At 43.1% G+C, this 24,907-nt stretch overlaps 1 protein-coding gene across 2 annotated transcripts in view; it reads left to right on the top strand.

Annotated features, from left to right (window-relative positions):
* USP13 (ubiquitin specific peptidase 13) overlaps positions 1-16,504 on the top strand; it is a 67,281-nt gene extending 50,777 nt beyond the window's left edge. Inside the window, exons 13-21 of one of the 2 annotated variants that reach the window (XM_035133042.2) lie at positions 2,240-2,414; positions 2,818-2,906; positions 3,123-3,299; positions 3,968-3,994; positions 6,774-6,917; positions 7,788-7,954; positions 9,237-9,399; positions 11,412-11,496; positions 12,144-16,504. In XM_035133042.2, the coding sequence (XP_034988933.2) occupies positions 2,240-2,414; positions 2,818-2,906; positions 3,123-3,299; positions 3,968-3,994; positions 6,774-6,917; positions 7,788-7,954; positions 9,237-9,399; positions 11,412-11,496; positions 12,144-12,237 (1,121 nt within the window). In that variant the 3' untranslated portion in view covers positions 12,238-16,504. The remainder of the gene's footprint in view (positions 1-2,239; positions 2,415-2,817; positions 2,907-3,122; positions 3,300-3,967; positions 3,995-6,773; positions 6,918-7,787; positions 7,955-9,236; positions 9,400-11,411; positions 11,497-12,143) is intronic. The other variant, XM_060274355.1, reaches the window with a different exon arrangement.
* The last annotated feature ends 8,403 nt before the right edge of the window (positions 16,505-24,907 follow it).

The raw sequence follows: 24,907 nt of genomic DNA, 5'->3' as shown, positions 1-24,907 counted from the left end.
ACTGCTGCTATATCTGTACTGTCCCTGTTATACCGAACTGCTAATTTAAATGTATCCCTATTGTGTTTCATGACTTCCCTGATTTTGTATGTGAGCTGGAACTGGTCTGTGACCGAAATAATAAATTCATTCATTCATCCTGACTTCTGAGACCAGATGGATTAAGTGGAATACTTCAGACTTAAAAACATATTATGAGGCCGCCTGTCTAGTCTGGGCTAGGGAATGGATGGCTTTAAAAGATGTTGACTTACTAGACTTGGAAGGCTTTAAGAACAGGTACGGGTGGCACTCGTACCTGTGGCATAATAAGGTAAAAGTGCACAAAGGATTCTTATCACACGTATTCATAAAGCCTATCTATGAAGTGTGGGAAAGGTATAAAAACTTACTAGAAAGAAAGACCCCTTTGTGGTTATCACCAACTGAAGCCTTGACAGTTAAGAAAAAAAATATGGAAACTAACTGGTTAACATATGGCGACATAATAATAAGATCAGATGAAGGCTGGAAAATTAGACCCTATGATCAATTAAAATCTAAAATGACCAGTTGGCTACAGTATTATCAGGTTGTAGACTTATTCAAGGAAGATAATAGGAGGAATGGTTTTGAAAGGGAGAAATCTAAATTTCAAATAGAAATTGTGTAAGGAAATAAAAAGATGTTGTCAAACATGTATGAATTTATTCTCGAATGGATTACCAAGGACGAAGAAACAAAAGATGTCATGATCAAATGGGCAAGGGACATCGGCCACAACATAGAAATTGATCTCTGGTTAAAACTATGGAATTCTAATATCAAGTTCACAGCGTGTACGATAGTAAAAGAAAACATTATGAAACTTATGTACTGTTGGTATCTGACCCCAGTCAAGCTAGCGAGAATTTATAAGAAACAGGACAGGAAATGCTGGAAGTGCAGGGAGGAGGTTGGAGAAATATATCATATGTGGTGGCAATGCAAAACAGTTAAACCCTTTTGGGAGGCGATTTATAATGAGTTAAAAAGATTGTTAAAATACACATTCCCAAAGAAACCTGAATTATGTTTGTTGGGCTTAATTGGGAAGGAAATAAGAAAAGAAGATGTAAGAATATTTATGTATGCCACCACAGCAGCCAGGGTGCTCCTAGCCCAGAAATGGAAATCCACTATGGTACCATCAATAGCGGACTGGAAAGAGAAAATGGTAGAATATATAGAGCTAGCTAAACTGACTGGAAGAGTAAGAGACCAAAAAGATCAGAAAATCGAGAAAGAATGGGGAAAATTTACGGAATATCTTAAAACACACTGCGAAACAACAATTGTATCTTTTGTGACTTCATGATACCTGCATCTGTAAATAATGGAGATTACATAGAGGATGATAAGATGTAAGAACACTAATAAGAATCTGTTTTATATGAGCGCAAGTCGTAAAAACTCGATTAATAAAACCAAGGATGGGAGAAAGGGGAAGCCGTGTTCGGCAGAACAAATGTAAAATATGTTGTAATTAAAGGAGATATCCCTAAAAAGGTATAATCAGGGATATATTTTTCAATTTAAGTTGTGATGATGTAATAATATTTGATTATGTTTATTTATGAAGAAACAATAAAAATTATGGTTAAAAAAAAAAGAATACTTCATGACGATCAGTGGAAATTTGCACTTTGAGGGAACCTCTTCTGCGTTAGCTGAGATGGAATCCCAGAACGTTACAGAGGATTATTTTCATGCAAGGCACTAGTCAGGCCTGTTGGGCAACACTGCTGACCTGTTTGAAGTGACAGTTGAGGGCACCCAACATTCTTCTTTCTTCTGTATATTGCATCATGGGGGGAATGGTGACACAGGAAATTGCTTTGTCAGACCATTGGTCTATCCAGCTCAGAATTGTCCACACTGACTGACCTCTGGGAAAAGGTCATAACTCATCTCTAGCTTCTTCAGGTAAGGCTGGGAAGGACACCTACCTGGAACCAAGAGGGTTACTTCCAATCTGTGTAGACAAAACTGATCTGTGTGGACATGGTATGAGGCAGCTTCCTATGTCTTCCTAACCAACTTCAACCTTAACTGTAAATCCTAGATAGCAAAATAACAAACCATGCTTATGGTTAGTGAGGAAAGAAACTTGAAGGAGACTGCATGTGAGAATGCAGTATTTATTATCTGAGTGCCTCACATGAGGCTGTCCATTCTCCACACGCAATGGCCCTCTGTTGTTGCTTCTGTTCCTGGTTAGATGAACTGATTGCTTACGAATTGAAGAGGAGAGAAGCTGAAACTGCAAGGAGGCCCCTGCCGGAGCTCGTACGCGCCAAAATCCCTTTTAGTGCCTGTTTGCAGGCCTTTTCAGAACCAGATAATGTAGAAGACTTCTGGAGCAGTGCCCTTCAAGCCAAGTCTGCTGGAGTTAAGTGAGTCTGCAATTTGTCCTGTACATGGGTATGCATGTTAAGAGAGAGAGATATTCTTATGAAGCTTCAATCGCAGCCTCCTGAATGGCTTGGGAATACAAATAGAAATAGGATTAAATTCAGGAACCTTTGTATCTGTGTTTGTGGGGACTGGCTTTTCCTTGCTCCTCATTGCCTCCAAATCCCCACTCCCAGCTACATATTGAGTACATAAGAGGATTCCTCCTGGATCAGACCAGACTCCAGATTGCTTTTGAACAAATTAAAAAGTCCCTGGTCCCAATACAGATCCTTCAGTCTCCTTCCATTCTTCCAACATGAATCTGTTTTTGAGTGCGGCACTCTTTTGGTTTTGCATTCCTATGGCTCAGCTTCATTCACATGAAATTGCTTTTGTTTCCAGAACCTCTCGCTTTGCTTCATTTCCCGAGTACCTAGTAGTACAGATAAAGAAGTTCACCTTTGGCTTGGATTGGATACCTAAGAAGCTTGGTATGTGCTCTGAATATTCTGTTCTATATTGTCCTGGGTTCTCCTGTAAGGTTTCCTGGGATTCCCTGAGAGCACAGAAACCATTGTTATGGAGAATCAGTCCCTACTTTTTTTTTGTTTAGTACTAAAGCACTGGGTTTGGGGAGCTGAGCTTTAATGTTCCTGTAATGTATTTGCTGTGCATCTATAGGCTTATTTGCTCTGCTGTGTTTGCAGAGGTTTCCATAGACATGCCAGATCTTCTGGACATCAGCCACCTCCGTGCCACAGGCCTCCAACCAGGAGAGGAGGAGCTCCCAGATATCTCTCCACCCATTATCATTCCTGATGACCCCAAAGGTACTGCCTGCTACCACGAGGATCTCTACTTCCCCACCATTCACCACCACAACTGTTAGTTGAACTTCTTTTCTGTTCCTTTGTCACTTTTGCTCCCTATCTGTTCACATGGGACTTCTTCTGGGATGACAAGCTCCAACATCTCCATGGCACATCCTTTGCACCGCAGCCATTGGGTGCTGGGCTTATGGGTGTGAGAGGTGTAGCCAGTTATAGAATTGAGGCCTGTTTCCTGGTTTAGTAAGTGGGATTCCATTCCTTGACAAAATTTTGTACAGTGTGGAGACAGGAATTGAGACTGAGCTCCAAAGACACAACCTGGAAGTACTGTATGTATATGAGGAGCAAGCAATGGAGAATGAGGAGCCTACTCAAGCATAGGCATTGGGGTAGTTCTGGTGGGCCACAAAGTACATAGAAGATTGAGGACCTGATTTAGAGGAGATGCATAGATGTGGTCAGCCTGCAGTTGTGTGTGCACACCTATGCAACGAAGCAGGGGAAGGTGGACTGAGCATAATTGGTTAGGCCAATGGCACAGATCCCTTTGACCAGATCTGAAGCCCTAGTCCTATGGAAACAAGCACATCTAATGTCCGAACAAGGCCTTGACTCTATAGCAGTGATGGGATCTAGTGTTTGCACCCAACGCAGAACTGGCCAGCTTCCTCTCTCTCGCCATCCCAGTGCACACTCCCTCACTTTGCCTTCTTCACTTTCAGATGGCATGACGAACCATTTCATGGAGCGTATGTATTTCATTTCATTCCATTTCATTATGTTGGCTTTATTTTTTAAAGGCTGTTTTAGTGAACTTATTTGCTGCTGCGCAGGGGTTCTCTATCTGTAGAGAGATGCATGGAAGCTCTTCTCTTTGGGCTTTTAATTGTGCCATTGTTTTGAATGTCTTCCAACCTATTCTTAAAGTTTGCTTGATTATGTGAAAAGTACCAGGGAGACATCAGAGACTGCTCTCCTGTGTTGGAATTGTCTTCATCTTTACTCCCTCACAATTGGTTTAAGGCTTGGGAATGCTAATTTTCTTTGGCATAATTCTTTGCTCCCACATTGGACGGAGCATCAGATTTATGTATTGCCATTGGAATAGCCTTGTTGGATCAAACCCACGAAACAGTCTTTGGCTTCCAACAGTAGCCAGTCAAATACTTCTGGAAAGCCTACAAAGCAGGGCATGATGACAACAGCTCTCCCTTGTTGTTTGTTCTGGCTTCCTAGTATTCTGAGGGTACTCTGTTTTGGAACGTGGAGATTCCATTTGGCCATTGAGAGACATATTTTCTTTTTCTGCAGATGAACATCTTCTGACCCCAGGGCCCAGTTTATCAGATGGGAATAAAAAGGAGCAGATTTAGATTTTTAACAAATCCGATTGAATCAAATCACCTTGGAATGTGCCTGAATTTGGGGGGTGGGAGAATTGCATAATTGATTGTTTAATATTTTGTTGTTGTTTATTTTTGGTATTTTAAATAGGCTGCCCAATAACATCCAAGCAGTGATTCAAAACATAAATATTGCAGGGTTTTTTTTAAAAGACCTGAGAATTTTTTACAAGAAGCTTTACATTGTATGAAAATAACCACAAGGAATATGCCAGATGAGACTCTCTGAGGAGGGGCACACCCCAACCGGGATGCCCAATGCCAGAATAACCCAGCAAGTAGAAATATAAAACATTAAACCTAACACCGAAGGGTCGCGAAAAGCATTGTGGGACTGAGGAAGTGGGCAGGGTCAACGGGGGAGAGGCCCACAGGTGAGATGGGAAGGTTCTCTGGACTAGAGGTCCCCCACTCTGCATTAAATTGAAGACTTCCAGCCTTAGCTGTCTAGTAGACAGAGCACTGCTGTTGCACCTGGAACATTTGGGCTGTTTGCTTGACAGTTAATGGCTTACCTGAAGCTAATATTATGGTCTCCATTCTGTATTCCCTATGCCAATTTGCTCAAGTGGCTGGCTTTTAGTGCTAAGGGCCAGAGCGTCCTGAGAAATTTCTGCTTCTAGCTGTGCAATAGATTATGGTTCCAAGACTATTGAAAGTTGCCCTCACTTTGCATTCTGCCTTACACACATACACCCCACAATGCAATTGCGGATTCCTGTGGATGATGAACCGTAACATTGGCAATCCTGTCTGAGTTTAAATAGACAGAAGCTATTGCCTTCAACTCACCCTTTTGCCAAACCTTAGTGGCAAATCTGTTGCTGAGGCTCCAGTAATGTATGTGAGTAAACCTTAAAATTTGGAGTAGCTGTGGTACAGAATAACCTGGGAAGCTAGCATTGCGATCCCTCTGAAATGTTCCTGTGTCTCAGCATAGGTAAAAGGTAAAGGGGCCCCTGACCATTAGGTCCAGTCGTGACCGACTCTGGGGTTGCGCGCTTATCTCGCATTATTGGCCGAGGGAGCCGGCGTATAGCTTCCAGGTCATGTGGCCAGCATGACAAAGCCACTTCTGGCGAACCAGAGCAGCACATGGAAACGCCGTTTACCTTCCCGCTGTAGCGGTTCCTATTTATCTACTTGCATTTTGACGTGCTTTTGAACTGCTAGGTTGGCAGGAGCTGGGACCGAGTAACGGGAGCTCACCCCGTCACAGGGATTCGAACCGCCAACCTTCTGATCAGCAAGCCCTAGGCTCAGTGGTTTAACCACAGCGCCACCTGGGTCCCTAGGGAATAGCAAATGCCTCAACATGCCGATCTTTGTAGGCTCTAAAAACCATTTATGTGCTTGCATTTCAGTAGTGCATGTTCATTTTTCTCTGAGTGATTTATGCTTTGTTATTCTTTAGAGCGAAACTGAGCCTGTGTAAATGCAAGATCATTGTAGAAAGTTACACAGATGTTCAGTTGTCTGCTGGTCTTAGCAAGTATAAAATTGAATGTGACATTCCATGCACACTAATGTGTGCACATTCCATGCACACTAATGCTAGGGTTGTGTGTTCTGGACAATATATTTTTTTAAAAGCCTGAACGTTACAATTTGAATAAATTAACAGGGGAGCAGATCTGCTAAGCATGCAAAGTGTGTGATAATTAAAAGGCATTTTCAGCATTTGGAAACCTCAAAAACAGGACAGGGCTCAGAATTGGAAAAAAGATGAGTGATTAATATTAGAGGGTGAGAGTAAGGTTGGTGGCAGCCAGGGGAAGAGATATAGAGCTATAAAATTAACCATCTTTCTCTTTTACTGGATAGTTGGAGTTTCCAACAGATGCTGCCTCAACCTTTTTATTACAATTATGAGGGCCAGAAAGGTTTTGAAATGGGCAGCAAATTGCGGGTGCTCAGTTCTATGAAAACTGCACATTTTGTGCCACAGCTGAAGCGCAAAGCCCTGTCCATTGATGGGGTAGGATGGTGTTTTGCTTTGCTCTGTTTTGTTTGACAGCTTCTCACATTGGGAATGTCTCTCTCTCTCTCTCTCTCTCTCTCTCTCTCTCTCTCTCTCTCTCTCTCTCTCTCTCTCTCTCTCTCTCTCTCTCTCTCTCTCTCTCAGCTCCAGATATTGATGAATCCTCAGTGATGCAGCTAGCTGAGATGGGTTTTCCACTGGAAGCATGCCGTAAGGCTGTCTACTACACAGGCAACATGGGTGCTGAGGTGGCTTTCAACTGGATCATTGCCCACATGGAAGAACCAGGTCTGTAATCTGATTGGGTGCACATATGTCTGCAATAGACACCACCATGCCTGCTAGGGCAGTTCTATGCTTCCTTTTAGTTGGAAGCAATCCACAGCTTCACCAGCTTCCTTCACTGTTCCATCCTAATTATTATTATTAATAATAATTTATTATTTATACCCCGCCCATCTGGCTGGGTTTCCCCAGCCACTCTGGGCGGCTTCCAACAGAAAAAAAAACCCACAATAATCTATTAAGCATTAAAAGCCTCCCTAAACAGGACTGCCTTCAGATGTCTTCTAAAAGTCTGGTAGTTGTTTTCCTCTTTGACATCTGTTGGGAGGGCATTCCACAGGGCAGGCACCACCACCGAGAAGGCCCTCTGCCTAGTTCCCTGAAACTTGGCTTCTCGCAACGAGGGAACCGCCAGAAGGCCCTCGGTGCTGGACCTCAGTGATGATGGAGGTGGAGACGCTCCTTCAGGTATACTAGTCGAAACAAAATTAAAAAATTCCTTCCAATAGCACCTTAGAGACCAACTAAGTTTGTCATTGGTATGAGCTTCCGTGTGCATGCACACTTCCATCCTAGATTAGCTTATCATTGCAGAATAATGTGTGTGGGATGGACTTTGCAGGTATCAAGTCATCTGCTTCCTGCCTTGCAAATACATCTGTATGAACATAAGTGGAGTCCTGCTTGATCAGTCCCAAACGTCCACCTAGTTCAAAGTTTCTGCTTCCCACCATGGACCCCACAAGCAAGGCATAAAAGGAACAACCCTCTCTTGTTGTTGCTGTCCGGTGACTGGAACTCAGCTTCTCCTGGTTTAGAAATAGGCACTCAATTTGCTTGCATAGATTTAAATATTTGCTGCTTATGTTCCAGATTTTGCAGAGCCCTTAGCCATCCCTGGTTACGGAGGAGCCACTTTTCCTGGGGCAGGTGGAGCAGCAGTTGTTGGGCTGGATAACCAGCCCCCAGAAGAAATGGTTGCCATCATTACCTCTATGGGCTTTCAGCGGAATATAGCTTTCCATGCGCTACGGGCAACAGTGAGTCGTCCGGCAAATTTGGGGGTCTATTTTTAGCACAGATGCAGACGTCCTCCACTTCCTCATCAAATATGACTTTCAAAAGCTGGTATGGTAAATTAATGTCATTATCCAAAGCAGAACAAGCCCTTTAGTTGCCATTAGCAGTGGCAGCAAGACATTTGACAAAGGAAGACCTTGCACTACTTTTCCTTTGGGGAATTAAGTTCATGCAGCATCCTGTTCATAGGTACTGGTCAGGGGAAAATCTTGGCTGCAAAATCTTCTTTGCCAATAGCTTATTGAGGGTTGGGAAGCAGCTTTAGGAAGACTGGCTTGAGACTTTTAAAGAGAATGCAACTCTTTGACCAATACTCAGAACGTCTCCGTTTGAGGTGCCTATTTATAGTTTTTATAGCACAGCCTGCCTCAACCTGGTACCCTGTCATTCTTTGTTGCAACGGATGCTTGCCTGTCTTTTAGAGATGCTTATCTTCTGCTGAAAGTTACTACACTAGCCAGCAGGTTGGTGGAGAAAGGCATTCTCACCTGGTGAGGATGGGAAAGAGCTGGGGTGGAAAATTCAGAAATGTGCAGTTTGAGTAACAGTGAACTGAATAAGAGGCTTATAGAATCATAAGGACAAAGTTATCTGGGCCTGAGATTGATGGGCATGAGCTGACATAATTATATGAATGACATGGATAAAGTAGGCTGTAGCTTGCAAAAGCTGATGCTTAATTAAGTTAGCTTGCATTTTTTATTACTGCTGCTGCAGCAGCCTGAGGGCTCCATTCATTTGTTGCCCTCCCCTGGCATCATAATATTTGTAACACTTGCTCTTCCCATTGGTTAAGATAGAGGATTACTTGTCCAGCTAGGGGAGGGTATTCTTAGTTTGGTACCAGACCAACACAATCTGTCCAAACTCTGTGGGTGGAAGTTAAATATGACATAGGAGCAAATATGGGATTATGGCAACCACATTGCAGAATCTAATAACAGCTGCTCTGCTGAACTGAAGGAGACTCTGTTGGGGTTGTCACTGTCCATGGTGCTTAAATCAACTCAGCTATGGCTTTACATGAGCTTCAGACATGTTAAGAAGAAGAAGCCTCTCTACTGCAATGAGAATGTCTCCATTTGCAGCAGGTTTTGTCCCTGCACCTTTTGTTTCTGTTTCCCATACAAAGGGAACAATGCAGCAACAGGTTTTTATGTTTGGGAAAGGGCACCCAAACCACAATGGTTGTACAGATGCTGATGGCTGTGTTGGCTATTTTATTTTCCTATTGGTTGGCAGAATAATAACCTGGAGCATGCATTAGACTGGATCTTCAGTCACCCAGAGCCAGAGGAGGAGAACGAAATGACTTCTGAAACCATGGACCTAGAGAACCATGTGAATGCCAACATCCTTGCAGAATCTGATCCAGAAGGACCCAGGATCAAAGACGGCTCTGGGCGTATGTTTCCCATAGGCACTTTGCTTTGCTTGTTCATATCTTATTCCCTTTCCCCAAATGTATTTGCTACAGTTATGAATCAGTTTTCCAACGTCAATGGAAATGGTGGGAAACAACCATGTACAAAATGTACAATTATCAATCAGTCTTAAAATGACAAATACCAAAATCAATTCACTGAAACTGCCAACACAAACTAAATGGCTAAAGATCAACAGTAGCAGTATTAAAAGCCCAAACCCTCTCAAGATACCCTGAAATGCCTGTCAGAATAGCTAAGTTTTGTCCAACCTTGTAAAGGTCAGCAAGGAAGGATAGGTTCATTTGTCTATTTTATTCGACAAATGGGGTTATTTTGTGCTGCATGAGTAAGACCAAAAAAATGCAGTCTAGTCATATCTGGTCTATTTTTAAGAATTCTAATTATGGCCAACTAAAAACCCTAAATCAGCAAGTTGGCTTTTGAGTTCTACAGACCTCTTCCTGATGCAAAAAGGGAATGGGAAGAAACATTTTCATAAGCACACCTTCAAATGTACAATATTTGTTGTAACGATACGCTCGCTAAGGAGCCAGGATTCACTGCAGGTCCCCTGCTGAATGTATGCTTGATGGCAAACCTGGGCTTGTTACTGTGTGCAGTCAGTCATACCTCAGGTTACAGACGCTTCGGGTTGCACATTTTTGGGTTGTGCCCCATGCTGAACCCGGAAGTACCGGAATGGGTTACATCCGGGTTTCAGCGCTCGCACATGCACAGAAGCACCAAATTGCAACCCGTGTGTGCACAGACGTGGTGCTGCGGGTTGCGAACGCTGCGGGTTGCGAACGTGCCTCCCGCACAGATCACTTTTGCAACCCGAGCGTCGACTGTAATGTGTGAAACAATTCTTTGGTGTGCAGCAGACCTCAGGTTTAGCCCCTGGCAACTCTCATTAAAGTGCCTCTGGTGGCAAGTCTGCCTTTGTCTTAAGATCCCATAGCTCTAGTTAGACTAGATAATGCAAGCTGTGTGGACTTTTGATTTGAAGCAGCTTTTGATACAGATGCCCAGAGGGGGCAGACATTTGTCTGTGCTGCATGGACACATTTAGACTCATGTTTTCTCCTCATTTTTATATCTGCCCGTAACAAAAGATAATCTGCTTCGGTTTTTTACCTCGATGGTCACAATGATCCTTGCAGGGAGGAAAATCCAAAACTAGCCGCAAGATGGAGCTGTTGGGCAGCAGCTGAAGAGTACTGAGCAGAAAGAAGTATTGTAGACCACAGTCACCTTAGAAAGCCTGGAAGTAGCAAATAGTGCTTGACTCTGTTTCTCACAAGGTTTTTGTGGGGCCATCTGAATAATTGGAATATGGAAGTGTATTTTGGGGCATCATTATAATTATTTGGTTGGAGCGCAGTGGTGATAACGCCAATGTTGCAGGTTCTATCAGTTTAAAATATATTCATAAAAACAAGCAATAAAATATAATATCAAACATTTGAACAATTTCTCCTTAATTCAAAATACCATTAATCCCAGCAGACATCTATAATCCAGGGAAGGTTAAGTGTGGCTGAGATTGTGATATGACTCCTCTTTGCACACGACAAAGTATCAAAACACATGGTAGATAATCTCATATAACAGTTGCTATGCCAGACCCAATACATTTCAGTATGTTTCTCTGTACAAGCATGGGCTGTAGAGGGGACAGAGAGACCATGCCCGGTTTTTACTTCCGGGTGTGTAAGTGTTTACATTAAGTCTCTCGACTTTCTACATGCATGTTCTGTGCTATTTTCCAGATGTCTGTTTCATTTCTAAAATGGATTTCTTGGGAGGGAGGGACAGACGAGCATAGTATGTCCCCCTGAATTCCCTGAGGGAGGGGAAGTTTCAAAATACGATGAGTGAACGAATGGATAACTAACATGATGCTGGCAAGATGCGACTGCTGGACTTGGCTTACTAAGGACATCTCTTCACATCCCTGCTTCTCATATTTGGTATTTTCCTTGCACAGGATATGAACTTTTTGGGTTCATCAGTCACATGGGAACATCCACAATGAGTGGCCATTATGTTTGTCATCTCAAAAAGGAGGGAAGGTGAGTAGGTGGAACTGTTAGATAATATAAAATGAGTAAAACTACCAGGATTGAACAAAGCTCGAAGTGAGCATGGCACTTTGGTCCTAACCACTTTTTCGTGGAAGCAAATTCCACTGAAAGGACTAGGGCAGGCTTCCAAGTTAGCATTGCTGGAGCTACCTGACCTTTCTCCTCCTTTCCACCTGCCTCAATCCAATCATGCTCTTGTCTCCTAAGCTCTACTGTTCCCCCTCACGTTCTGTCCTTTCTGGCAAGATTCACCTGCATTGATGTTGGGCCCATGCTTATCGCTTCTCTCCAAATGCTGACACGAACTCCAATCTGAACATGGCTTTAATCCTGCCCATGAAATGCAGCATGTTCCAGCAGATCCCTGGACGCAGTCTGCAACCCCCCAGTTTACAGCAGAAAAAAATAATCCTAAGATTTTCAGCAAATGATATTAAAAAGACCAAGAGGTATCCAGATTGGGCAGTAAATTCCTTTGCTGTTTGAGAACTCTCAAGGCGGATAATCCAGACAAAAGGATGCTGGGTAAGGGTAGGATTCTGACCTATGTGGAGCCCTGCAGGATTGGGCATTAAGCCTGATTTCTCAATACACTGATTGCTTTTTTCTTTTTTTCTCCCATCTCTTTGTTTCAGGTGGGTGATCTACAATGACCTCAAAGTCTGTGCCTCTGAGCGACCACCCAAGGAGTTGGGGTATATTTACTTTTACCGCAGGATACCAAGTTAGGCCTTAGTAAATGCCTCTCGGCCTTAAGAAGCCATAAGCCTTTTTCTTCTGCCAAAAAGTCGTTTCAAACAAGCAAAGCCTTTGGACTGCCAAAAGGAGCAAAAAGGAAAACATTTGGGTACTATTTATAGCTTAAAATCAGGATCAATCATTTGATGCCTTCTTACACTGTAGTAGAGGAATTTTTGGTTGGGTCACAGTGCGTTCTAGGATTTTTTAAAAAATGTATACACTTTGTGGCGACCTTAAGGCTGTTCTGATCACTAGCGGAGATTGCAACAAGCAACTGGAGAACACGAGACTACTCTCAAACTCTGAAACACCCACCTTCTTACCTCGCAAGTCAGTTTCGACTCTCAACGACTGTTACGGAATCAGTGATGGTAGCCAAGCCACTGCCTTTGACTGGGGAGTTTACCACCACCCTGAAGGGAATGTTTGGTGGAAGATCTGTTTGCCAGCCTGAAAAAGTGGCTTAGTTGTGATCTCTGTTGTATCTCCATGGTTAGATTTATTTTTCCCCTTTTTCTTTTTTGAATAGCACTGTGTTATCCCAGGATGTAATGGCCCAGAATATGTTGCAGATGAGGGCGTGTGAAATCAAGGTTAATAACTGAAGCTAAGGGAGCTTGGAGTTTGGCCAAACAAACAAACAAATCTGGGTGTTCAATCCCCCCCCAAAAAAACACAACGGTGCTTTGGGTGGCTTCAAAACATATCTTCCATTTCTATGCCTTGACCTAGCAATTGCTGATGGTTCGAGAACTCGCTTCATAAGAATGTGCTCATTTCACCCAATTCAGTGGATCGGTATGCACATTTGTGTCTGTGCATGTGTCTGCTTCTCCCATTGTGAGATAAATCCTCACACATGGTTCATGTAGGGCTGTGGATCAGCAAACTGCAACTTGGCTGTTTTTCCTCCTCGGTTATTCATGCTTTTGCATGGATCTCCATGACAAGTATTCCCATCCTGCTCCGTAACGTTTACAAGTGCTCACCTTGTGACTAGCTCTTGCCCCACCAACCCAAGGAACTAGAGTTGCTACGATGACAAGATGGGGGAGAGTCACAGGGTGAGGACATGCAAATGTTTGTGGATCGGTTGGGAATCCTTTATCACAGAAGAAGACCCCATCAGGGTCGTAAAATGTACTGGACCCGAAGTCAGTCTGCTTTGATTTTCCTTCCACTTTTATGCCACTGTAGTATTTCCTACAAAATATTTTAAAGATAGGGACCCTTTATGGAGAAGCTAAAATATATAACCTTCCCTGGCAATGATGCTCCGTAGAGGAACCGTGTCTAGCAAATATGCAGGGAGTCCTGTTCCTCTGGCATAGCTTGTTTAATTATTTAAAATTTCTTCCCATGAAATAGCCTGCTGATGGATTGATTTTTTTTCCTTCCATTTTAAAACCATCATACTGACTTGTCAGCAGTTTGCAAAGGAGCCAAGTATCCCTTTCTAAAAAACCTCCCCACTGCCTCCAATGTCTTCTTTTCAATTTCACACTATTTTCAAACTATTTTCACTGTACTATTTTATGGCTTTACAGGCGTAAAAGAGGGGATGGGTATTTCCCCCCTCAATTCATTGTGTGAACTCATAGGCCTGGTAAGTTCTTTTTTATTACTTGCCTTTGCCTCTGTTGAATTACTGGATTGTTAGGGAATTTACAATGGCAAATAAAGTGGTGCCTACTGATTTGGGTCAAGCAAATGCAGCTGTTACCATAGAAAACAGCAGACATACCTGTATCAAGCATCAATCTGCAGTAAATGACATACTACTTGCGCAGAAGTTCAGGAGCCATTACAGTGTGTGTGTGTTTGTGTGTGTGTGTGCATGTGTATACATGCACATACACAGAGTTTCTTTATGGAAAGATCGGTGTTTCAGCTATTTATGCTTGGAGCCAGCATCATTTGAGGCAAATGTGATGCTGCTTAAGACCTTGTATCTCAGGTTAGATTCTACAAATGAACAGCCACAAAAGGCAGAAAGAGGCTTTCGAGCCCAACAACACTGCGAGTGGTGAATCCAAAGCCTATATCTTGGGGCCTATTCTACCATCACCACTTTGCTTTATTTACAGCACTGCTACAGGCATGTTAGAATGCTGATCTGTCTCGCAACCTAGCCCCAGGCTACTTTCAATTACAGCTTCCCAAGTCACGATGAATGTACCACAAAAATTTGCCGGCTGATCTGCTGCTATTTGCTGTTACCTTAGAATGTGTCTAATTCTGATGATTTCTGCAGAGTCCGGATTTGTCACATTGTGCTTATTTAAATAAGGTCTCCTGTGCCTGCGAAAATTCAGCAAAGTGGTCTTTCCTCCACCTTGTGGACGTATAAGGGCTCGTTCAAAGCAGGCGAGATCTGCTATGCCAGCATCCTATATCTAAGTGTAAATAAGGGGAACTCTCAGCATGTTCCTTCTTGAATCTGGGAGCCAGTCAGATTTCCCAGAAGCAAACTTGTTAAGCTATCTTCCTGTATAGAGACTCTTATCTAAAATAGCTCTCTCTCTCTGTGTGAATATTTATATATGAGAGTGAGAGATGAATGTATGCAAAGCACAGTATCCAAACCCAAAGAACAACAGCTGAGAAGCTCAGGCATTGGTGCTTAAGGTATTATCTAGCTCTTCACTATCAAACATTTGCTCCCTGCTTCTCCTTTTGGAATGTTCTTTAGCACAAAGCTCCACACATATTTGTGTGCATGTGCAGTTTTGCCTATGAGGGCCACGGGAACACGAGACAATTTAAAAAATGCAGGGCAGAAAAACTTGTTTTCCTCCAAGTCCTTAATTTATTCCTCACACAGGCTATGTTTGGGGTCAGTAAATAGGCTTGTATATCTTGGTGGAATTTGAATCTTGGATGCAGATAAACTCTGGATGCAGCCCACCAGGTCTTCCTCATGAGCCCTGTTGAAATGAAATGGGATCAAGAGCACATATTATTGTTATTAAATTTGTGTACCACCCTTCATCCGAAGATCAGAGGGCGGTTCGCAGCTTAAATTCATTTAACAGAGCTTGCAGAGAGAGGATTTCGGTGGATGCTTCCCTCATTTTACATCCGGGGCTGTGCGCATAAAGGTTGTGGGCCAACCCAATTAACTTATTGCTGTGTAATTACTAAAGTGGGGAGTGCCAACAATGAAATAGGTACACACATGACTTTGGAGGATGAAGGCAAGACTTTGCTTTTAAAAGCACCTCCTCCTCAGTCCATTGGCATTTTAGCTAGGATGAAAGGGCAGTTCGTTCCGCATGGCAAGTACATGGTTATTGGTGGCGGACAGCTGAGGGCACTGCCCTTACATCTGGGATTAAAGCTTAAGGACTCCCAGCTAAATATAAACAATGGGGCTTTTTTTCACCCTCTGGGAAATGTAGAGAATTTGGCTGTGGGATCTGTTTTGGGTCAACACCCATGCTATACATTTGAAGGACTCTTTCGTACCACTTTAACATTCATGACACCCCACCCAAAGAAAGCTGGAAGCTGTCGGGTCTTGGCAACTGTGTCTCTGTGAAGGGATTCTGAACAACTCTCAGCACCCTTAACTACAGGAGAAGCCATGAAGAAGCTGTGACTGTTAAAGTGGTATAAATGGGCATTAAATATATGGTTTGGATGTCACCTTGGTTGTCTTCTCTGCTAAATGGGGTCCCTAGCAGCTCCTCCTCCTGTGTGCAGTTGGCAAGCACAGCATTTTTTCCACTACTCCATTGCATCATTGACTTAATCGCCTCCCAAAAAAGGTTTGATCCGCTGGGATGTTTTCCTGCAAGAGTGGCATTGAAATGAACGGGAGAAGAGCCTTTGTGTATGAAAAAGCCCCATTGGATCCTGTACAGAGCCATACAATAGGAATAAGGACCTCTTTGATTCCACTTTCTATTAAGTTTGATTAAAAGACTGCTTCACATTTCAATTTTTTCTGCAAAGTTAGTTGTTGTCTTTTAAGAGAAAGAGGATGATAATTTACTTGATTAGAATTCGGTTGGCTTTGTTGTAGATTTGTAAACTGAGGAAGAAACCCCAAATTTTCCATTTGTTTTCACTATGGTCAACCTGATGGCTGATGGCCACATTTTGAACACCAATTTGGCAACACCCAAGTGACGAAAAAAATCAAAACTTAATCTTTATTGGACACGGGAGCTGGTCTCTTCCCTCCAATTTGTTCCTTGTCAATGTTAATCATATGCAATCTAGGAGAGTTGCTCTTCCTTGCCAACAAACAGTATGGTGCTAATAAACGAGACCTGTGTACCAAATGTTACACCGGAATAAGCCATTGTTAATGGGGTTAAATGTCTCCTTGATTAGCATCATCCTGTTTGCTAGCAAATAAGAGCCAGTTTGTTGAAATGATCCAGCAAGTGCACACATGTATAAAAATTACACCTCCATGAGTTATCTTTTCTGGAGGGCAATCCTGCGAGTGGAACCTTTCATTCCTGTTGCACACCCGGGACTCTCCTTTACAAAATATTCCATGGATAACTTGCTTCATGGTAACTTTTCCACATTTAATGTACTGACAAGATTAGTGCTCATGCCCCGAGTGCCTGATGTCAGATCTAGCTGCGTTAAAATCCCATGCTGGTAAACGCTGCTCAGATTGTATCCGTCCCACTCTTCTCTTTTGCAGAGCTAGGAGGAAACTAATTACAGTGCTGGCTTAGCGTGACGTGTGAACCACTACTTGTAGTTTTCCCCCTCTCCAGTCATGGGAGGAAACCAAGGCTTGTTCTTGCCATCCTGTTGAGGTTTATATGGAGGAAATCAAGCCAACAACACTGAGCTGGTTTGCAAATAATGCTAAGCCGACAGTGGTCTGTGTGCAAAGGGAGACGCAGGGCAGGCAGTATTTGAGCAGCGTGTACCAGCATGCTGTCGTTTCGCGGTAAACCATGGTTTGTTTGTAACTATGGCTTAATATTATGTGTATGGGGCCCAAGTGACCCCATGGAGAAAGTTGCATCTGGTGCAGGATGAGTGCTATTGCAGGCACCACTTCAGGGCAGCAACACCTGTGAGTGTGGTGTTTGGCCCATAAGTGCTGCGGCACATTTTTCAATCATTGCAGTTGTAAGTATGGATGTGGCATATTAAAAAGTATCTGAATCTTCCATTGTGTTGCAGATCAGTAAGGCAAACTGTATCTTAAAATGTATCTCCAGTTTATATCCTTTGTTTTCCATCCTTGTGGCAGTTTTGCTAGGTCACCCCCCTCCCCCGATTCCTGAGGCATTGAACGACTATGCAAATTTACGGTGGAACTGGCAGTGCCTTTTCATTTTAATCTCTTACGCACTCCTTCCCTTTTCTGCTTCTCACATTGGATCAGATTACTGTACGAGTCCTGCCCCACTATTTGAGGTTAACTACTGTATCCTGGAAATGTTTGCAATTTGGATGAGTTTAGCACTGTTCCGAATTGTTGGCGTGAAACGCTAATCATCGTTTGAAGAGAATCTGTCTGCCACAAGAAGGGATGTGAATGAGATGGTTGCAACTGTTTTAAATTAAAAAAACACACCAAAAAAACAATTTTGCATGTGTTGGTTTATGTTGTCTATTCCACACAGAAACACACTTTTTTTGTGCTCACTATTTCCAGATGATTTGACAGGGTTGCTTGAGTCTTCCACCAAATCCTGGGTCCATTTGGGGACTGGATGAACAAAAGTGCAACTCTACTCTGGTTCTTAACCATTAACACAATGAAACAAATTAACTTTGTGTATGGAGGAGGAAATAGCTTTCACCCTGGCAGAAATAAATCCTTCTAAATCTCCAGGCAACAAATAACTTGAAGCCACAGACAAAGTTTATTTTAGAACATATTTAAAAATTGCACGATTTTTATAAATACAGGAAAATAAATACAATTTAATAAGTGGAAAAAGAATCGAAGGAAGGCATGCTTCCATTACCGTACAAAAATACATTTACTGTGGTGCTCTGCAAATTTTTTATCTCATCAGCCTTATAAATAAAATACACTAAATATCCATACAGTTCCAAGTTAAAAGCATAGGTTACATTAAAGAGCAGAGCACGGAAACATCACTTTGAAGCTTCATTAAACTATAGAACTGTTGTTTCTTTAACTATTATATGTGACTAATAATGCACTAAGTATTTAGAGGCAGAAATGTTTTTTTCCCCTTATTTGCAGGCTAACCATAAACCACATAATCAGATGTTTTCCTCAGACTGGATTTCTCTTGGAAGTGAATGTAAACATTCAAACATTTATTTGGCTTCCAGTGGCATCTTTCATATTTTAAGGCTCCACATCCTGCAAAGACGTGCTCATGTTTGCCTTTATCTCCAGGAATTTTGAACCTAATAGTTTGCAAAAGTCAGTATTATATTCTAACCATACTTTAAACTTACTATGATTTGGAACACAGATATTTTCGGCAAAAGCTCTTGACCTGCCATCATTGTATGGAGAATCCACAAGTAGAAGTTCCCAGGTCCCTTCTCTAAAGTCTGTTTTCGTACATAAAGAATTTATATACCTCCACAAATTTGGGGTTTCTTCAAGTCTTTTGCTACCTCCTCCTCCACGATAACATTTTGGTCACATAAGGACCCAGACTTAGAAAATGGGTTTGCTTTTAGGATATAGGTTTGCATGAGAAATAAGATCCTTTGGTAAATGACCCCTCAAAAAATAATAATTTGTAAATCTTTGCAGGATTGGTGCCTCCACAAAATAAATTATCCACCAAGATGCAAATGAGCTGCAGACTCATAAGCTATTATTGACTGTACTTGAGCTTTAAAATAAAATAAAAAAGACCCAGACTTGTTTCAGGATACTGAAAATTCGAAACTATCGTGTAGCAGAGGCAGCACAAGATTCTGTTCAAAACTATATATGCTCTGAGTTGCATCTATTTAACCTTACACTTGATATATAAAAAATATATATTTATAAACATTTCCCCTAAATTTACAGTTGATAAATAGTACAGATATTTCTTTAAAAGCTGCTAATGTAAAATGCAATATTCAGCCCAGTCATGATGCATGGAGAAGGAATTATGCAAGCGGAGGAAGAGGAAGCATAGTAAGGCCAAGGTCTTCCAAATACAACTGAGCCATGGATTTGGGTCAGCAGAGCTAGGAGCTGGCCTTTAGCAAGTGTTTTTCTCCTATGGCAGAGAAAGGCTGGAAGGTGAGTATGAATAGGAAGAGCTCCATGACCTCAACCCTCACCTCTGTAGCATGCGCACACAAAGAAATTCTACGTTTCAATGTCTTTGGCAGTCAATCACCCACCTCTATAACAGACATACCGTGCAGACATATCTTTTCTTCTAAGCCAGGCATCCCCAAACTGCGGCCCTCCAGATATTTTGTCCTACAACTCCCATGATCCCTAGCTAACAGGAGCAGTGGTTGGGGAAGATGGGAATTGTAGTCCAAAACATCTGGAGGGCCGAAGTTTGGGGATGCCTGTTCTAAGCCTTAATGGCAGCCCAGGGATGTGGTTCTGGGTGGGTGGGGGAGCAGGGACAGGGAGGGCACAGTTGACCCTTCCTTCCCCAGCTGCCGCCCCCTGGGAATCCCATCCCTGCGTTGCAATTTGGCCTAGGAAAAATGGTCCCATTTGCACAAATAGGAATTTACTTTGTACGTCTTTTGCTAGGTGGGGAAGCCCAGATCTGAAAGCATCCTGAGCTGCATTCGGCCCACATACAACCGGCTCCTTGCCTGTTGCCTAAAGTCACTTTCTCTGTGGATCTTCTGATGGGATTACAATCCTCCCAGCACATCCCCGATGAGAAGATGAGGGCTCAGATTCCCTCCGGTCAACATCCTTGACCTAACACCCTCAGACCCAAGGCTGACGATGTTGGATGAGAATATCGACCAAACCCCTGCTAGGAGAGTGGGGAATCCACCTGATTCCCCAGCAGTACCTTCAAAACCCTTATATCTGTCAAAGGGACTGTTGTAGATGTATGGGCACCCAAGATGGCAGACGTGTCTACACCACCATCTCGAGCTGTGTTAACTGTCATGGTTCCCTCAAACACACACACGCCCTCAAAAATAGCCATTGAGAATAAAGGCTTTGTTACTATTGTAAAAATTGCAAACCCTACAGTCCATTGAAGAAAACTATGACAGTTTATGGCGGGCAAGCCAAACTTGCTCTCTTGTTCTTGTTGACTTGATGGATGTGGGAATCCTGATGCTCTGCTGCATTCTGGGAAATCCTCTGACCTAGAGGCCCTGCTCCTTCCTCTGCCTCTACTCAGAGGTACTAAATAAATTGGAGTCCTTGGAGAGTTGATAAAATCAAATGAAAAGATTCCAACTTTGACCTTGAAACTAGAGCTGAAGAAGAATAAACCGAAACAGGGCCTTGTCCTGGATTCCTAAAAACTGGATTGCTACTGGATTTTGTCTTATTATTCTCAACTTAAAACTTTCTAAAAATTAATCTACTACCTGGCCAGAGCTCTTGGAATCTTTTCATTTGATTTTCTCTACTCGGAGGTAGTCTTAAAGCACATGAGTGGGTTCATGTTCCCTTAGTCCAGACACCCCCAAACTCTGCCCTCCAGCTGTTTTGGGACTACAATTCCCATCATCCCTGATCACTGGTCCTGTTAGCTAGGTATGATGGGAGTTGTAGTCCCAAAACATCGGGGGGGGGGCAGGGTTGGGGATGCCTGCCTTAGTCCCACTACGTAGTATGACTCACATGGTAACTCTATGCGGCCTGTGCAATAGAATAGTACGGTATGTTTTTCTACATTTGGAAGTGCAGCTGCTGTCCACTGACATGTTAGGCAAGAACAGTGACCATGTTTTGAGCCGAAGGGAAAAGGCTGTAAAAGGAGGCAAGCAAAGAGTGCAAGACCCTTGCAGAGAATTAGGCTATAGCCAAGGGTTTGCGTTTTTCTTTGCTAGCCTGTCACTAGTGGTTTGGTATCCCCACCTCAGCTACTGCTTTCTGCCCCAGCATGGGAAGAATATATATCTCCAGGTAACTGTGCCCCAATATCCCCATCGTAACCCCCTATCTTCTGCAGGCCCTTGATTCCTGTGGTGGTTAATGACATGCCCTCCTTTGCTAGCAGTGACTGCATCCCACTTTTGACCCCTTTCTTCCTGGATCAGTGCTCCTTTTGGACTCGGGGCTTTAAAGCCTGCCATCTTATTCTCTTTTCCAATTTGTGAGCCATGCAGAATAGCAGCAAATCTGCAAGCAATGGACCACAGCTGGTCCCAAGGCATGTTGGTGCCTGTGGTGGAGGAGTCCAAAATGGGACTCATTCCCCTCCCCCCACCCTAGCAGCAAAACATGCAATACCCGGCCATTCGCCACCTTGGCAGGCCTCTCCATTTGGCCTGTGGGGCTGTTTTTGCCAAGCTGTGCCCATCTGCCCTGCACCTGATGCCATATCTGCCTTCAGGCATGGGGAAGATAAGGATGTGGCAAAGCAGGGTCTGCCTGCGCCTTTGTAAGTTCTGGCAATCGGCAGATTGCCAGCTCTTGCCTGCCAGTGTCCCTTTGCAGGCAGGGTTTGGATTCAAACCCCGCCTGCAAAAAGGAGAGGGGAGATGTCCATTTGCAGGCTAGTGTGAATCCTCAGAGGAGTGGAGAAGTAAGGAGCTGGTTCACCAATGGCTACCCAAGGGGGGCACCTCCCTGGCTAATGACAGGGTCAAGGAGTGTTTCTTGCCATCCATGTGCCTCTTATAACTCCAAAGGAACATAACACTGTCCCCTCATTTTAAGACTATATAGCTAATCTGATTTATCTTTCAAACCCATTGAACTGCAGCTTGGTGTGTTGATTTTGCTATCTTAATGACTAGCAAAACCATTAGTCATGCACAGCATAAACTTATGTTTAAAAGATTTGTTGCTTTTTGACATGCGTTATACCAGTAGTGCGCTTTTTAGGTTGGTGTTAAATACAGCTCGCATGCACTACGTTGCTACCTGAGGCTATGTAATTCCTTAAAATATATATATATATTTACAAACTTACACTACTAGATAAAACCCATATATATATATATATATCAAGAGAGGGATAATATACTAACTCAAACAACAATATTTATATGTAGATATGGTTTCTCAACTCGCCATAAAAACAATGTCTTGAATGAGAAAGAAGAAAACCAAAATTTAGGGGAATGGTTTTTTAATATACTGTGTGTGTGTGTGTGTATTTCAAAGTGCAGGAAGAGAAGGCTTTGTTGAAACAGTGAGGCTCCTTTTTAAAACTTCTCTGCTAGAATAAATTTGAAGCTGCAGATACTATGGGTGGTATTCAGCTACATTTTACTCAAGAGTAAACCCAATGAAATTAATGAACATGACTAAAACATGACAGCATCTTAAAAAGCAGAGACATCACTTTGCCGACAAAGGTCCGTATAGTTAAAGCTATGGTTTTCCCAGTAGTGATGTATGGAAGTGAGAGCTGGACCATAAAGAAGGCTGATCGTCGAAGAATTGATGCTTTTGAATTATGGTGCTGGAGGAGACTCTTGAGAGTCCCATGGACTGCTAGAAGATCAAACCTATCCATTCTTAAGGAAATCAGCCCTGAGTGCTCCCTGGAAGGACAGATCGTGAAGCTGAGGCTCCAATACTTTGGCCACCTCATGAGAAGAGAAGAATCCTTGGAAAAGACCCTGATGTTGGGAAAGATTGAGGGCACTAGGAGAAGGGGACGTCAGAGGACAAGATGGTTGGACAGTGTTCTCGAAGCTACCAACATGAGTTTGACCAAACTGCGGGAGGCAGTGGAAGACAGGAGTGCCTGGCGTGCTATGGTCCATGGGGTCACGAAGAGTCGGACACAACTAAACGACTAAACAACAACAACAAAGCTGTATTCACACCACACAATTAAAGCAGTATGATACCTTTTTGAACAGTCATGGTCCCCCAAAGCATTCTGGGAGCTGTAAGTTGCTAGGAGACTCTCATAGAGCTACAGCTTCAAGAGTGATTTAACAATCAATCACTCTTCACTGGGGATTCTGGGAATTGTTGTTCTGAAAGGGGAATAGGGGTATCCAACAACTCTCAGCAACCTTAACAAAATACGGCTCCCGGAATTCTTTGGAAGAAGCCATGACTGTTTAAAGTGGCATTGTAGTGCTTTAAAGGTATGGTGTGACCTTAGCTGAATACCACCCTATGAGTTGCAAGAGTGGGTCTACATGTGGCACTTGACACAGGGCTGCTGCCAAAAATGGTATTCCTGTGTTCAATTCTCTCCCCCCCCCTTTCCATGTTGAATTTCACTTCCTGCTTCCACAAAGTTTAGTCAGATGTGCCCATGCTGTCACTCTGCCTTGCTCCACATCACTGGCAGGAAAATGACACAACACGTTTGACTAAAAGAAAGGAGATGATGTGTTGGCACAGGGGTGTCACTTGGGGCGGTGATCCTGCATTGCCCACTGCAAGTAGCTCTACCATGAAGACACAGCTTATAATGTCAAGTGTCAATGAGTTCCAAAGCTTGCACTAAAAGTGAACCCGAAAGGTGGAGGCAGGGGACAATGTGTACACTCTTTCTCCTTTAAGCAGCTTCTTATTTTTCTAGGATGCTGCACACCGGTGTGTGTGTGTGTGTGTGTGTGTGTGTGTGTGTGTGTGTGTGTGTGTAGGAAACCCGGCTTCATCCTGTCCTCCACAAGAGAATGGAATGGAATGGAATAGAATAGAATAGATCTTTATTGTCATTGTCCCCTTGCGGGATCAGAGCAGCAAAACGCCACATTAAAGCACTATGACGCCACTTTACCCAGTCATGGCATTCCCCCAAAGAATCCTGGGAGCTGCAATTTGCAAAAGCTGCTGAGAGGTGTTAGCAGACCTCTGTTCACCTCACAGAGCTACAATTCTCAGATTGGTTTAGCAGTTAATCACAGAGAACTGTAACTTTGTGCAAGGAATAAGGGGTCTCCTAAAAAGCTCCCAGCCCCCTTAAGAAACGACAGTGCCCAGAATTCTTTGGGAGAAGCCGTGATTTGTGGTATCCTAGTGCTTTAAAGGTATGGTGTTAATGGGACCACGGTGAGGTACACAGGAGAGGACGGAAATCAGCAGGGCAGCAGAGGTAGTTGCTTTAGGGGTCCTACTTGACGGAGCAAAGTCTAGGTTTCCTTCAACTGGCAGTAGATCCCTTCTATGGACCAAATACACATGATGCTAAATTTATGCATCTTTTGAAAAACATTGATCAGTAACTGCCCTGTGATTTAATCAGCATGGTGATGTGTAGGTGCAAGAGTTAGTCTTGCACCATAATTGGGTAAAAAATGGAAAAAGAAATCCACTTCCCCACCCCCAGGCTGTTACTCATCCAGAAGCCCTCATCAGCAATGATATGAGCTGCCCACCTTGGTGGCTTGGGTGTGTGTGTGTCAGGGGAGCTATTTTCTTCAGAACCATGAGGATGGGAGGGAAGGTTAACAGATTTTTTTCAAAGAATCCGGGGACACTTTTTTTTTTGAAAAGAGAAAAAAAAGTTATTTTAAAAAATTATTAAATATATATATATTAAGAAGTAATATTTTATCTTCTGTGGTCTCCTCTGTTGTGTGGCCTTCCTCTGAGCCCCAGCAGGGCCGTCTC

This window comes from Zootoca vivipara, chromosome 5 (assembly GCF_963506605.1).
Source record: "Zootoca vivipara chromosome 5, rZooViv1.1, whole genome shotgun sequence".
Classification (NCBI taxonomy): Eukaryota; Metazoa; Chordata; class Lepidosauria; order Squamata; family Lacertidae; genus Zootoca; species Zootoca vivipara.
The sequence above is the reverse complement of the archived record's forward strand: the minus strand, read 5'-3'. Positions and strand labels throughout refer to the sequence as shown.